Source organism: Octodon degus, unplaced genomic scaffold, assembly GCF_000260255.1.
Source record: "Octodon degus isolate 3935 unplaced genomic scaffold, OctDeg1.0 scaffold00188, whole genome shotgun sequence".
Classification (NCBI taxonomy): Eukaryota; Metazoa; Chordata; class Mammalia; order Rodentia; family Octodontidae; genus Octodon; species Octodon degus.
This window is the reverse complement of record NW_004524764.1, coordinates 4,961,184-4,975,749: the sequence shown is the minus strand read 5'-3', so window position 1 is coordinate 4,975,749 and position 14,566 is coordinate 4,961,184. Positions and strand designations below refer to the sequence as shown.

At 37.1% G+C, this 14,566-nt stretch overlaps 1 protein-coding gene and 1 pseudogene across 1 annotated transcript in view; one reads left to right on the top strand and one right to left on the bottom strand.

Annotated features, from left to right (window-relative positions):
* Hmcn1 (hemicentin 1) overlaps positions 1 to 14,566 on the top strand; it is a 474,287-nt gene that overhangs the window by 238,766 nt on the left and 220,955 nt on the right. Inside the window, exons 12-13 of the mRNA XM_023704108.1 lie at positions 12,412 to 12,553; positions 13,874 to 14,001. Of these exons, the coding sequence (XP_023559876.1) occupies positions 12,412 to 12,553; positions 13,874 to 14,001 (270 nt within the window). The remainder of the gene's footprint in view (positions 1 to 12,411; positions 12,554 to 13,873; positions 14,002 to 14,566) is intronic.
* Positions 12,562 to 12,689, bottom strand: LOC111813440 (annotated as a pseudogene).

The following is a 14,566-nucleotide window of genomic DNA, read 5'->3' as shown; positions in this document are numbered from 1 at the left end:
GAATTGGAGAATCTACCACTTGATGTAAACATGAAATAAAATCATACACAGTGTGTTCGTGGTGGCAGCGATCTTTAAATTTCATGATTTACATTAAAACTCAATTTTGTTTTGTCTTGTGATGTTGGCTCAAGTTCGCTCCATGACTAAGTTCACTCCTCTCTAGTAGGGTGTCTGTCATCTGTGAGCTGATTCACCCCTGAGGTGTAAATCTCTTCTATATGGAGGCTATCACTTTTAATTTTTGTTTGTTAGTGAGCTCCTTGTGCTGTTGATTCCATAATTAGAAAAAAAGAGACATTCGTAATCTTTGACTGCTCTCTTCCATCTTGATTTCAGTGTGACCTCTATCTGCAAGGCATATTGTAGCAGAATTCTCAATAACTCACCCTATAGGAAGAACTTACTTTAATAAAACCCAACTAGTGGAAAAAATGTTACTTTTTAAAAACTTGGCTAATAAGGGCTAGCCAAAACCTCAGCTAATTAAAGTGCCTGCTTAGGCAGAAGTAGGGGCTGGGAGTTTGATCCCTGTGCCTGCCATGCCAGCCCTGCCCCCAGGGTACCTTGAGCTGGGGATTGAGACAGGGCGTGGTGGCACATGCCTGTAATCCCAGCTTTTGGGAGGCTGTAAGCAGGAGGATAACTACAAGTCCGATCTATGCAGTGAGACCCTCTACACCCTGTAGACCTTGTACTAAAAGTTCAATAAATAAATAAGTAAATAAATAAAGATAAAAAAAATCATAAAAACTTGGCTAATTTGAAAGTTATTACCATAGAATCACCAGTTACCTAAAAACTTGTCTTACCATGCTGCATATTTTTCTTTAAATACCTTTTTTAAAAGTATGGGATTCATCTTAAAATACATTCATTTCAAAATAGCTACATGGGAATTTACCTGAAGGCTCTTAGAGTTGAGGTACTGACCTGACTTGCTTCTCAGATATGATTACTCATAACTGCACAGCTTGTTTGGGAAGTTTATCTCATAGCTATAAAATGTGAAGAATTATTCTATGTGTTTAGAAATCTCTTTGGGATTTAACATGTATCTACCATTGAGAGGTGTTCATAAATGAAAAGGTATCATGAAACAATTAAAAGTGAAGTATCGAGTTATAACGTTTTATTATATAAAATTTGTATTTGAAAGCCTAATGATCTGGAATTTTGTAGTTCTAAATTACAGAGTAAGCTGCTTTAAATCTTTTCTGAACCAAAGTGACATCTAATAAAAGGAATAAATACAGACGTTTGGTTGATAGCTAAACTAGGCTCTCTTGTAAGAGAAGTTTAGCATTCACCTAATTTTTCTGCCAAATGTAATCTAATGTCTCCATTTTAAGGGCAAGTTTCTATTATAATACATTCCAGTCCCTTGCAATAAATTATAAGAATGACTATCATATGTTTCATTTTCTTTTGCCTTTCGTCCACTGTTCTATAAAGATGCTAGAGCATTTTAGTTATAGGTGGAAGGAACTATATCTCTTTAAAACCAAAAAGAGAAGTTTTAGTCTTAAAATTGAACTTGCAAGAACATTTTAAAGAAATAAAAACATAAAATATGTAAAAAGAAAAGGATATGGATAACTTAATACATATTCCAAAAATATTCAATAAATTTGTTATAAAGAAGCTATAAAGTGCAAACACTATGATTTCAGCAAAAATAGACAATTTAAAATTGTATATTAAGCTAAACCTGACGACATTGAGGGTGATAACAGGAAGAATATCCAGATGTTAGAGAGGTTAAATGCTGGAATGTACTAGCTGGCAGAAAGATATTTATCTTTTCCACAATGTAATGACTGTAAGACCGACAAAGAGCCAGTGAGCCAGCCAGCCTGATACACACACGTATGGGGAGGGGAGGGAGAGGAGGGGAACTGGAGTGGGAGGGGAGACATAGAGGGGAGGCCAGGGGAGGCCAGGCGAGGTGAGGCAAAGCGAGGAGAAGAGGAGAATGAGCAGACATTTTTACTCACTAAATTATTCAAACAAAACTACTCACTAGCATTTGAAAAATGTTGGGAATTCTTGGCATACATAGGACATCTAAGCTCACAAATTGTATAATTATTTACTGTGGTCTGTTTCTACTCATAGCACTTCTGACACCAAATGTGTAGATTTTTTCCACTCCAACAACCAAATCTTCAATTCTCTGGACACCAGGAGGGTATCCAACAGTTCAACACTGACACTGACTGTTTCAAGATAGCATTAAATCTCAGTGATCAATGCCTCGATTCCAAAAGATTGCACCTATTTCCGATGCTAAACCAAAGTTCCAAACTCTGGTGCCTCTCATTAAACAGTTGTAAGCCAGAGGTTCCCAGTTGAGGTTCCCACTTCAGTAATTTGGCTAGAATGGCTCGCAGAATAACTCAAGAAAGTACTTCATTTATCAGCTTCTTACCAAGTATGTGCTAACACTTTACATTTACCACAGTATTAATAAAGGATACTTTTGAACAGCAAGTGGCATGGCCCACATTTAAACTCTTTCTGTTGTTTCCCACTGAATAGAGAAATGCTTGTATGTGCTGTTAACAGTTTTAAAATACAGGGTGGTAGAGGAAAGTGGGAAGAAAAGAGTAATGAGTGGTTTGTAAGAACTGATCACTCATGAACACACTAAATATTTATTTATTTATTTATTTATTTATTTATTTATTTATTTATTTATTTATTTATTTTGTGGTACTGGGGATTGAACTCAGGACCCCATGCTTGCCAGTTAAGTACTTATTCTACTGAGCTGTCTCCCTGGCCCTACACACTAAATTTAGAAAGCACAAAAAGTATAGTTTTGCAAATGAATTGAGAAACCCTAAAGTCCCAGCATCGTGTGTCATGATTCCTTGGAGAAATCACTGCTTGATCATAACTCCCTGCCCACAAAGTGGACCAGGTGGTAAGTAGCAACAGTTTGGTAATGCTTTGGATTTAAATTATGGTAGAGAAGCTACTAAGGAGAGTTTCAGAGGATAGAAAGAGAGCTGTAAATATCTCCTTAAATGATTATATAGAGCAATGTAAGATGAGTAGACTGTGAGCTCTCTCTAGGCACGGTCTGATTTTACACAATTTTGCATTTCGTGGCTGACCTCATACTTGCATGCAGGGCCTGTGTATGGGAAGACTGAGTGAGAAGCAGTGTTAAGAACTTTTGCAAGCATGAAAGATACTGATAACATATACTAAAAATCAAGGTGAATTTTCCCCACATACTAATTTCTCGAGTTATGATCTTATACACTGGTTTTGCAACCACAAACCAATTCTGTTTCTGAAGATTAAGTATGTATAATGAAACAGATTTTTTATTTTTACATATAAAGAAGAGGGTGTGATACTTGCAAAATGGTAAGAATTGAATTAGAGTTAATAGTACACAGAAGGAATATTTATTTGGTGCATCTAAAGAAAGTTTGTTGGAGCTTTCCAATAATGAGAGCCTAAAACTGGTAGATGTTTCCCTGTGGGCTCTTCCTTTATAGCACACTCACAAGGTACCACCTCACTCATGCTGTAGTGCATATTCTTTCTTAATAATAATGATACACATACTGAGATGTAGCGGCTCCATTGAAAAGCGCCATTAGTAAGGGCTAGAGCTGATGCCCACTCATTTGTTTATACATCTATTTACTCATTCACTTATTTACCAGCAAATTCACTGCCCGATATTGTGTGTTTGTTAAAGATGTACATTGTAAATGAGAAGGAAACAACACCCTTCTCTTCAAAAATCCCATAACATAATAAGACAAATGAATATTTATAACACAGTGCGATAAGAACTCCGTAAGAGTGCCCCAGAACCTTCAACTCTGTCTGCGATGAGCACAGTTGAGGATGTCGCAGGGTGAATGGCACCTGAAGTGTGCCCAGGAAGCTAAGAGAGCTTTTGCTAGGTGAGGCAGGACAGCCTTCACAAGTGGAGAAAACTGTGTGCAGAGCTATGGAAGAACGAGAAACAGAAATGCGGGTTGGGTTAAAGTGGAGGGCCTGACGGAATACACAGACCCGTCCTGATGTGGTATCATTTTCTTTTATCTGATGTGGTCTGTAGCTTTTTCACATAGAGTTGAAGAAATTATTGAATTGTGCGGTTTTATTTAGTTGGTTCAGCACTTTTGACAACTGGAAAAAGTGTGCTTGGAGTGACTCTCTGGGTTTAGGATGGCAGAGGAGGAAGAGAAGGATATAGTTGTGATCTGATAGACTGGATTAGAGAGGAAGGGAGAAAGCTGTGGCCACGAAGAATTGGAAAAGTGACATGTGGGATTCAGGGAGCGACATCTGGCTGGATAGAAGGCTGTTAACCTCAGCCTATACTCATGAGAAAAGTACTCTTCCAGTTTCATTGTGGGATACCTAATAACTGGGGCAGTACATGACTTGTCAGTAGCATAGATTAACTTCTAGGTTTCAAAGAATTTCCTTACACTAGTACTATGTAGCTCCTCTTTCCTATGCATTTGGTTCTCAGCAGGATAAATCTATATATCTTTATAGATATAGATATAGGTATCTTTAGTTGTCCTCTAATATGCCATGAAATAATACTAATGTTCCACCACTTTTTTAAAAAAGCCAAGTGAGAATGTAAATCAAGGACAAAAGAAGGAAGGGAAAAGGATATATTTATGTATATATACAGGATAGCTTGGATAAATATACTGTTGATTTCTGCTGGTCTACTGAAAGGAGCAGTTAATACTTAAATTACTTTTCTTCTCCTTTTTAACTTCTTATAACTTTTTCAAAACCAATTTTGCATGCTTATATCTGGTAATCTAGACAACTAATTTTAATACAGAATTATGCAATATGACAACCATTGTCGAATTCTTATTATTTTGTTTAGGGAAATTCTGCATCATTTCTTTTCTTTCTTTCTTTCTTTCTTTTTTTTTTTACTGTTTTTGTATTCTCTTTAAAAGAATACAAAAAAGAATGTAAACCTAAAGTTTAACTTTTGTCTCTTATTTCATAGCAAGGCAGCAAACATTCTCTACATTTACAACTTCATAACATATTGCAGAAAGGTATAAATTATAGCCTTTTAAGAAATCTTGATGCATATTTATCATTGAGTTTATCATTAGAATGGAATTTAGCTGTAATTTATCATTGCATATCTCTGAAATAATCACACTTCTCTTAACTCACTGAATTTCATAACCACATTGATGTTTGAAAGTTGAAGTTTTCAGCAAAATCACCACACAACTGCCAGGATGGATTTTTGTCTAGCTCTTTCCCTGTGTGTTTTGTTGGCAGTGCACCCCCTACTGGTAAATCAGTGAATTAGCGCTCTTCCTTCACAGCTGAAATACTTTATAGACCAGTGATGTTCAATAGGCCTGTGCACAGTGATGGAAATATTTTAGGCCTGCGTTGGGCTCCAGGGTAGCCACTAGCTACACACGGCACCTGAACACTTGAAATGCGATTAGTGCACGGGAGGCACTTGTTTGGAAGTTTGATTTAGTTTAAATAATTTAAATTTGAATTTGTTTTTTTGTTTGTTTGTTTTTTAATTTTTTTTTTTTTTGATTTATGTGTGTGTCCAGCTCAGCCCACCTGGGGGCGGGCTGGCTGGCATGTGGTGCTGGGGGATTGAACCGCGGTCCCTGTGCTTTGCTAAGCTTGTTCTAAGTAGGTGCTTTAGACCACTAAGCCATCTCACCAGCCCCTAAATTTGAATTTGAATAGACTAATGTGACTGTTGTACTGAACAGGAAGGCTCTAGCCTTTTGTAGAGAGAGAAGATAGGCAGAACAGAAAGCCACAAGTTTTCAGAAGACTCACTCCTACTGCTACACTGATGAGCTGTGACCCTGATTTAGGAGATCATGGACATTTAGGGATAATGAGCATTTTAGAGTGGTTGTAACCGGGCCTTTATACTTCCATTAATGGGATCTCATTTAGAAACACTACACTTGACTTCATATCTTTGAGATTTTAGTGGCTTTTGCCTCCTTCCGTAGGCAGTTGATTTCTACTTTTGTTGTTTATTTACTTGATTTATTTGCTTTTGGTTTTCATCTTTTGCTCTTTGGAAGAAATCCCTGGCCACTTTTGAGAAACTCTCTCGTGGGCAAAGAAAAACTTAAAAATGTTAAAATATGTTCCTTTTCCATTTCTTTGAAAATTAAGGAAAAGTTAAATGAGCAAGCTCTTTTAGACAATATAAATCATTCTTAGTGATTTTTATTTAGCCATTTTCATTGAGCAAGTTTTATTAAGACTTAACTTTTCATTAGAATGATGGGAGATTATCTATCTAATCAGAAATGGAAGTAATCCACTTGAGAACAGTGCCTGTGTTTTAAGTAAATATATTGACTGAAGTTGGTAGATACACATATGTTAGGATAAGATATAGCTACAAATTCTCAGTTGGCTCAATTATAGTCATTATGTAACCTTTTGAAATCAGTTTTGAGGAGGACAATTCAGTTATTTAGAAAAGGGGTTAGAATTTTTATAAAATAAATGTCACAAGGAGTGGAATGCTAAATTAAATAGGAGGTATGTTTAACTTTTGGGTCTATAAGCTACTTAAAAGTGTACCATTTAATTTTCAAATATATGGTCATCTTCTTACATATATCTTCTTTATTTTTAGTTGGATTCTCTAAACATTGTGTGTGATTTATATCTTTTGAGATGTACTAAATGTTGTTCAATGTCCCAATATGTATTGTATCATGGTGAATATTTCATGTGCACCTGAAAAGAATGTGAACTGCTCTTGTTGGGTGGGTTTCAGTGTAAAGGTCAATTTGGTGATCTCTCAAATCTTCTGTATCTTTACTAGATTCTGTACTTGCTGTATTATCTATTGTGATGGAGTTGAAATCTCCAATATTATTCCTGAATATACTCCCTTTCCTTTCTGACAAAAAAATAAATAAATAAATAAATAAATGTCACAGGTGTACAAAATGACAGATATTTTCACCAATTAAGTTCTAATTGCCTTCCCTTTTATGTGGCATTGTCAGATATTAGGTTATTTAACATTTTCAGGGAGTATGTTATTCACAATGAGAAATATATTAGGGAACATAGTAAGTCAATTACGTTTTCAAAGGCATAAATCATTTAGGTGGTCTGGTTGAATGTTGGTTTTAACTATGATCACTTGGATCACTGACCTTATCTTTATTGTTTCTTTCATCACTGCAGTGGGTTATTTGGGTCACAAAAGCAGTTTTAGATTTCATTAGGTACTTTCTTTTTGAATTATAACCCATTATAGCCTATTATAAATTACATTTAAACTATGTTTTGGAACCAAATATGATAATTATATCATGAAACATTTGTAAAGCTCTTATTTGGAAGTATTATTTTTATTAGTTCACCTGGTTTAGAAATTTTCTCATGTTCATCTTGTAAAGCTTTACCAAAAAAGACTACAACTTTTCTTTTTCTTTTACTTTTAAAGGAATTCAGTGGCTGCTAAATTCTTAAAAACTGATACCGGTCAAGGTCAAGTTTACAATTCTAAGTTAGAATAATGGGGGGAAATATTTACTTGCATGATACGAGCTTAAAGTCTTATTTAATGCGGACTGTTTTGTCCTCTGCCTGGCAACAGAAATAGTATTGTGCTGGCTATCGAGCAGCTCCCTTAGCAAGAGGGTTTGAAAGCCTGAAGAGCAGCGCAGGAGGCCTGGCTCGACTGGGGCCTGCTCAGGGCGGAGCTGCTGTCTGCTGCAGACTCAGCGCTGCCTGCCGTGTGGAGACCAGTGGGCCAAGCAGGCGGTCTCCTCTCCTCAGTGCTGTTTCTGTATGAACATCAGTGGTGCTCACTTGCTTTCTGAGGAGATCAGGAAAGGGTGACTATCGCCCTCCATATCACGAGGGAGAGGACTACAGAAAACAAGGAAATGTTCACCCAGCTGATTGACGAAGTCTCCAATGAATTACAGCACTCCACTAAATATGAAATTTATAATGTCATCACCACATGCTCGTTATAGTATCATAGCTTTTATAACATGTGCCAGCCCACACGGGTCTAGTATTACCATATATTTTTCTCTCAGCAAAATGTGGAGAAAATGAATTTGATCTGTCTTTACTGAAATGTCTAATAAATTTTCCCTATCTCAAAACATTTTAACCATCAGAGGATTATTAGTTGTAATAAATATTAATTATAAATTTACATATTATCTAAGTAGTACATGAAGTTGTGACTGGAATGATCAAGTTTCATTTATAAGTGTCAACATAGTACATATTCAAGTACATATTCACAGGTGTATTTTAAGTATTGCATTACTTATGTTATCATTATTTGTCATATTCTTCAAATAGTAGAGCATTAATAATAAAAGCAAAAGTGACACAGTGCCTACTACTTGCCAGGAATTATTTCAACAGTTTTATGCATGTTAAAGTGATTCACTCAGAATCACTCCGTGAAGTAGGTACTGTTATCCATGTTAAAGTAAAAATGGACACCAGAACTCAACAATGCCTGACTTTGATTCCCAGCTCCACTTTTGAGTGAAATTGGGCAAATTAATTAACCATTTTGAACTTTGTTTTCTTTTTACTCTATAAAGTAACGTAGCAATTACTTCATAGAGTTATTGTGGGAAATAAATGATTTGTCAGGAAATTTAACCTTCCTGCCTATTTCTGTCACCTATTAGAAAGAGTATTAGTCATTAGTTTTACACCGTACACATTTCCTACTTGCATTCTTCCCCCCCCCCCCCGCCCCACTGGAGATCAACTCCAGACCTTGCACTTGGCATGCAGGGACATTTGCTGCTGAGCTATCTCCCAGCCCCTATAATACACATTTCTGTATAGTATTCTGTGAGATCTTTGAGGACACATAGTGAAACAGAGTAGGAATTCAGTAGATGTTTCTTGGGTAAACAAACAAACAAACAAATATGGAAACACAAGTTTTCCCAAATGCCAGTGGCATATTAGCTGGTATACTTATTTTTGCTTAGGTGAAAAGCATTTGTATTATTTGAGTAGTTCCTTGATTATAGTTAAATCACTTTGAAGAGAAAGTCTTTGCATCTCTTTGAAAGTTCCTGGGGCTGGAGAGATGGTTCAGTGGTCTAAAGCACCTACTTGGAACAAGCTTGGCAAAGCACAGGGACCGCGGTTCGATCCTCCAGCACCACATGCCAGCCAGCCGCGCCCCCTGGTGGGCTGAGCTGGCCACACACACACACACACACACACACACACACACACACACAATAAATAAATGTAAAAAAAAAAAAAAAAAAAGAAAGTTCCTTATCCGATGCTTAAGAAAAATGGATCAACCCCAGCTGACAGAAAGTACATGCCCTTGTGTGAAGAAAGAAGGTTGATGATTCTAAAGAGAGTTGAGGTGATAATTTTCTTCCCTAATCTTTGCAGGCCTATGATAGCTGCTTTCGTGGCCATCTGTAATTCAGTTTGTCAACCTCGTTCATCACTCTTCTGTTGGATAGCAAAGGCTTAAAAATTCTTTTGATTTCCTCATATTATATGTTCTAAATTTAATTATTTTAAATCATTTTAAGAAATTAGAAGAACAGGTTTTGCTTTTGTTATAACTTAAAAATTAAAAATAAATCTATTATTACCCCAGAGTGCTGAGCCTAATAAAGTGCTCTCCTTGAGAATGGTGAGGCTGCTGACTGATGGTGGCATTTGGCAAATGGCTGGAAACTGTCAAGGAAATATAGGTTACTCGTCCTCAAAGGCTGAAATTATACTTCAAACTTCTAAATCTGTTTTTACCCTTTTTTTTATATTCAAAAAATGAAGTTCAACATTGTGAATCAGGGGATATGGGGCTGTGTTTGTTCATTGTGGGCAAATCATATTGCTTCATGGACAGACTTAAACTATGATTCTTTAATTTTTTAAAATTCTTGTTCCATTAGGCCTACTCTCTTAAAGTGAGTTTTTCTGTTGTTGAAAAAATTAACTCTTGAGAGCTGAATATAGTGGTGCATCCCTGTAATCCCAGCACTGTGGGAAATTTAGACAAGGAGGATCTCAAGTTCCAAGCCAGCCTGGGCAACTTATTGACTTAGTAAGACTCTATGTCAGTAATGATAATAATGAATGATGAAGATGAGTGCTTGGGATACGATGAGTTAGAAGGTCCTAGGTTCAATCACCAGTACTATAAAAACAATTGTCAAAGTAATTAAATAAGACTTACTACACTGTTATTTGGTAAGAGTCCAGTTTTTCTTCTTTATGTTCATATCCTTTCTGATTTTCTTACCATCATCAGGAGTAGTCCTTCCAGAGCAGTGGTGAATTTCTCATCTCCTATGGGATGAAGTCATCCCATCTGTGTATTGCACACAGACTTTCTTCATGACCCCAAGCAGCACCCTATAGCCAGGCTTTATTTGCTCAGTAACCTCTTTGCTCTCTGTATCCTGGTTTGGGTAACTGACATTTATTTTCACTTTGATATCTGAACTACAGAACCTACCAGTGGGATTCTTGCTGGGAGAAATGCCAGGCCAGTTCTGGCAGACTACATTAGAAGGCATCAAGTTTACACAGAAATCCTGCAAGCTGCCTGAATCTTTGAAGCAATCTCATGTCGACATGAGCTAGACATGAGAAACATTTTATTTTAGGAAAGTGGGACTGAATAAGTGTAGGTATTCAGTAAATTTCAACGAGTAGGAACTATGCACTCTTCTCCCTCATATCCCCGGAGATTGTCTGCAGGGCCCCACCAGCATGTGCAGTCCTTCAGCGTTTCGGAATTGATGGGCTCCAGATGGAACCACAGTGTGAACTTACTGGCCATCACTAGTCTGCCCTTGACCTCCTGCATTTCTCTAGCCCTGTGTTCACCAAGAAGAATCTGGAATAATGAGGCTATCAACCAGCTCCACAGGCCGGAAAAACCCTTCAAACATAAACTTCAAAGACTAGATCATAATTTGAAAAACCCAAAGTAAACAGGAAAAAGAGAGAGAGAGAGAGCGAGAGAAGGGGTGACTGTAAGCTGCTAGCAATTAGACACTAATTAGCTTCCTTTGGCTGGGTAGCTGCTGCAACCCACAAGTACCATTCCTGTCTCTTTCAAATGTATGAATAGTCCTCAGACCACTTTTTCTTAGTGAATTCAAGTCACTATTTTCAGACAAATTTACAGTAAAGACATAAGTATAATCTCGATCAAAGTGGCTGATGGAATTTCTCAATTACATTTTTATTAAAATCCCAATTAAGTGTAAAACAGAGAGCATGCCTGTTTGATTCATCAGTGAACCCCTACAAGTTAGCACAGGGCCGGACATATAAGTTTTGTACAAAAAACAGATGGTGCTAGATGAATTTATTTGTTTCTGTTAAGACTGTTGGAATTTGCCTTAAGCATTGTGGAAATGAATTTATTTTCATTTTATCAAGTGGAGGATGTCTACATTAAGAGAATTGTTTAATATTTTAATGGAACCGTCTTTGAAGATTAATTCTTACTCCCTATTAATCTAGATATCAATCAGGTAATTTAGGGACAATATACATCAACACCTCATATCCCAGAAAATTGTGGCTTTATTTTTGACAATAAATTCTTTAAATCGTGTTTCATTTTCAACATTTTCATTTTTTGGCCGTGGAAGTGAAATGTGATAGAAAGTTCGACTAATTGGCTTTTCTTGTTAAGCTGAGTTCAGTGGTTCCATAGGCCTGAGTCAAGTTCTCAGTATAGAAAAGCCTTGCAAGACATTGGTAGATATGACCACGTGGAGCAAGTTACAGTTTGGAAATGACTTGCATTCAATCAACAATTTTCTGTTGTGTCTAAGGTAGTGCCGGATATGCAAGGGATGTTAAATACTGTAGAAGACAAGGGGATGTGGAATAGTATGTAAGACATAGTCTTTGACTTGAACAGAGATATCATTTAGTAAATCAAAAGAACAAGATTAAGTCAAACGAAACAGGCACATGGTCAAGAAGAGTTATGACTCTGAACTTGCATTGTCTAAAAAGAACCCAATTACCTATCTACAGACTTTGCTGGAAATGAAGCTGTATGAAAGTTTCAGATTAGCAGACAGAAGCTAGAGGTCAGCTGAGGGGATTAAAGTAGCAACAGGCCTGATTTGATGCTAACCAGTGGAGACACAGAAATAAAGCGTTACAATCAAATTCATTTTATGTTCAAAGAAAGTTCTCTTCCTTTGTTTTCATTGTCTTTGGTTTTGCTGCCCCTCCCTTGCTACGCGTGCCAGACCCATGAAGAGTTTCTACAGAGGCTAATGATTGTACGGTGGTAAGAAACTTCCAGATTTGCTTGTAGAAAAGCCTCCCTACTTTAACATAAATGGGCATTTCCTTACTTGTGTTTCTTTTTACTTACAGAACCACCCAAAGTCACTGTGATGCCCAAGAACCAGTCCTTTACAGGAGGATCTGAGGTTTCCATCATGTGTTCTGCAACAGGGTATCCCAAACCAAAGATTGCCTGGACTGTTAACGATATGTTTATTGTGGGTTCACACAGGTACTGGGTTTGTATCATCTTCTTTGTTTTTATTGAATAAGACAAGTTGATGACATTTTGGATCAAATGACTTTGTCTAAATCCTTAATACTAGAAGATACTACACTTGATCTTAGCCAAAAGGCCGAGAAGCGATAAGATTTTTTTTTTTTTTTTTTGCAGAACCGGGGATTGAACTCGGGCTCTGGCACTTGCCAGGGAAGTGCTTACTCCACTGAGCCATCTCCCCGACCCTTTTAATACTAGAAGAGTCTCAGTGAAAATTCAGTTTTAGGGACTGGACACATAGCTCAGTAGCTCAGTGCCTGCTGGGCAAGTGTGAGGTTCTGAGTTTGATTCCCAGTACCACACGCCAAAAAAAAAAAAAAAAGAAAGAAAAAGAAAAAGAAAAAAGAAAGAAAGAAAAAAGAAAACCCTCAGTTTTACATTTCTAAACAGACTACAGTATGTCAACAAGTAATAGAACAATGATACTACATAAATCTTAAATTCAATTAAAACCAAGTCCTTTCCAATACTTTGAGTTGTAAAAGTAACACTGTGTAACACATGTTTTATTTTGAAAAATTAATGCGGTATATTAAACTTTCTATGTGTGAGGGGAGATTTATCCCACTAACAAATCTTATAGGGATTGTCTGAAATTTAGTAAGAAGGGGCAGGGGGACAAAAGGACACAAATGAGGCTCCAGTTACTTTGTGTGAAGACATTCAGAGTAACTGCTTCCACCACTGTATTGAGAGGCATGTTAGTCTACTGGCTACTTCTTAAACTCTTTATTCTTTCATGCCCAGAGAGAGCAATAAACATGTAGAATATAAACAATAAGGCTTCCAACCATCAGGCTTCCATTACTCTAGGTTTGGCATACAAAGAAGGGCTTAGGTACAATCCAGCAAGCTGGGCCAGACTCTCGTCCTGGACTATCACAGATTCACTGTGTGACAGAAGGCCCTGTATCTCCTGAAGGTTTCATTGTGAAAACCCCTTCCCATAGCAGATCAAGGAGTGAGGTTACCTAGAGGCAAATTTAGTATTTCCATTTAGTAACTCTGACTTTGGGCAAATTTATACATTCTCTATGGTCATTTATAGGATAGAGATACTAATGCTTTCTAAGTCATTGGGTTGCTAGGAAGATTGAAAACCATGAATGAATGCAAACTTTCTACAGTAATCCCTGGTGTGTGGCTGGTACTGGGTACAACAAAAATGTAACTTTAAAATATTTGTAAATATTGGGAAGGAAGATGCTAGAGTATTTTGATGCCCGATTAGTGTATTTTCAATTTTATTTTCTTTTTGTTTTTTATCCACAGGTATAGGATGACCTCTGAAGGTACCTTACTTATTAAAAATGCAGTTCCCAAAGATGCAGGAACCTATGGTTGCTTGGCAAGTAATTCAGCCGGAACAGATAAGCAGACAGCTACTCTCAGATACATGGGCAAGTACAGCTTAAAAGGCAATCCCAATAGGATGAATGTCTTTTCAGGAAGTATAAAAAGTACCTTTCTGAAAATTAATATTAGAAATAAGTTATACCTAACATTATAGTTTATTATCTTACATATTGACTAAAGCAACTCTTACAATAATTAAGCTAAAATTGGAAGGAGTAAATAGCTTCAGTAGTCAACAGAAATCAAGGAAGCGGAGGCCTGTCCTTTAGCTCAGTTCTTTAAGTGGCTGCTTCAACAAAGCAGTCAGGCTCAGGTTGCTGTGGTTCGATCCCCACAACTCAAGCCAGCTAAACCTGCCCTGAAAGCACTCGGGGAGAGAAAAAAAAAATCCTTCTGCCATTTTGGGGACCGGGGAGATGGCTCAGTGGAATAAGCGCTTCCCTGGCAAGCGCAAGGGCCTGAGTTCAATCCTCGGTTCCGAAAAAAAAAAAAAAGAAGAAGAAGAAAGAGAAAGAGAAAGAGAAAGAAAAAGAAATTAAGGAAGCTTCCAGGGCTGGAGAGATGGCTCAGTGGTCTAAAGCACCTACTTAGAACAAGCTTAGCAAAGCA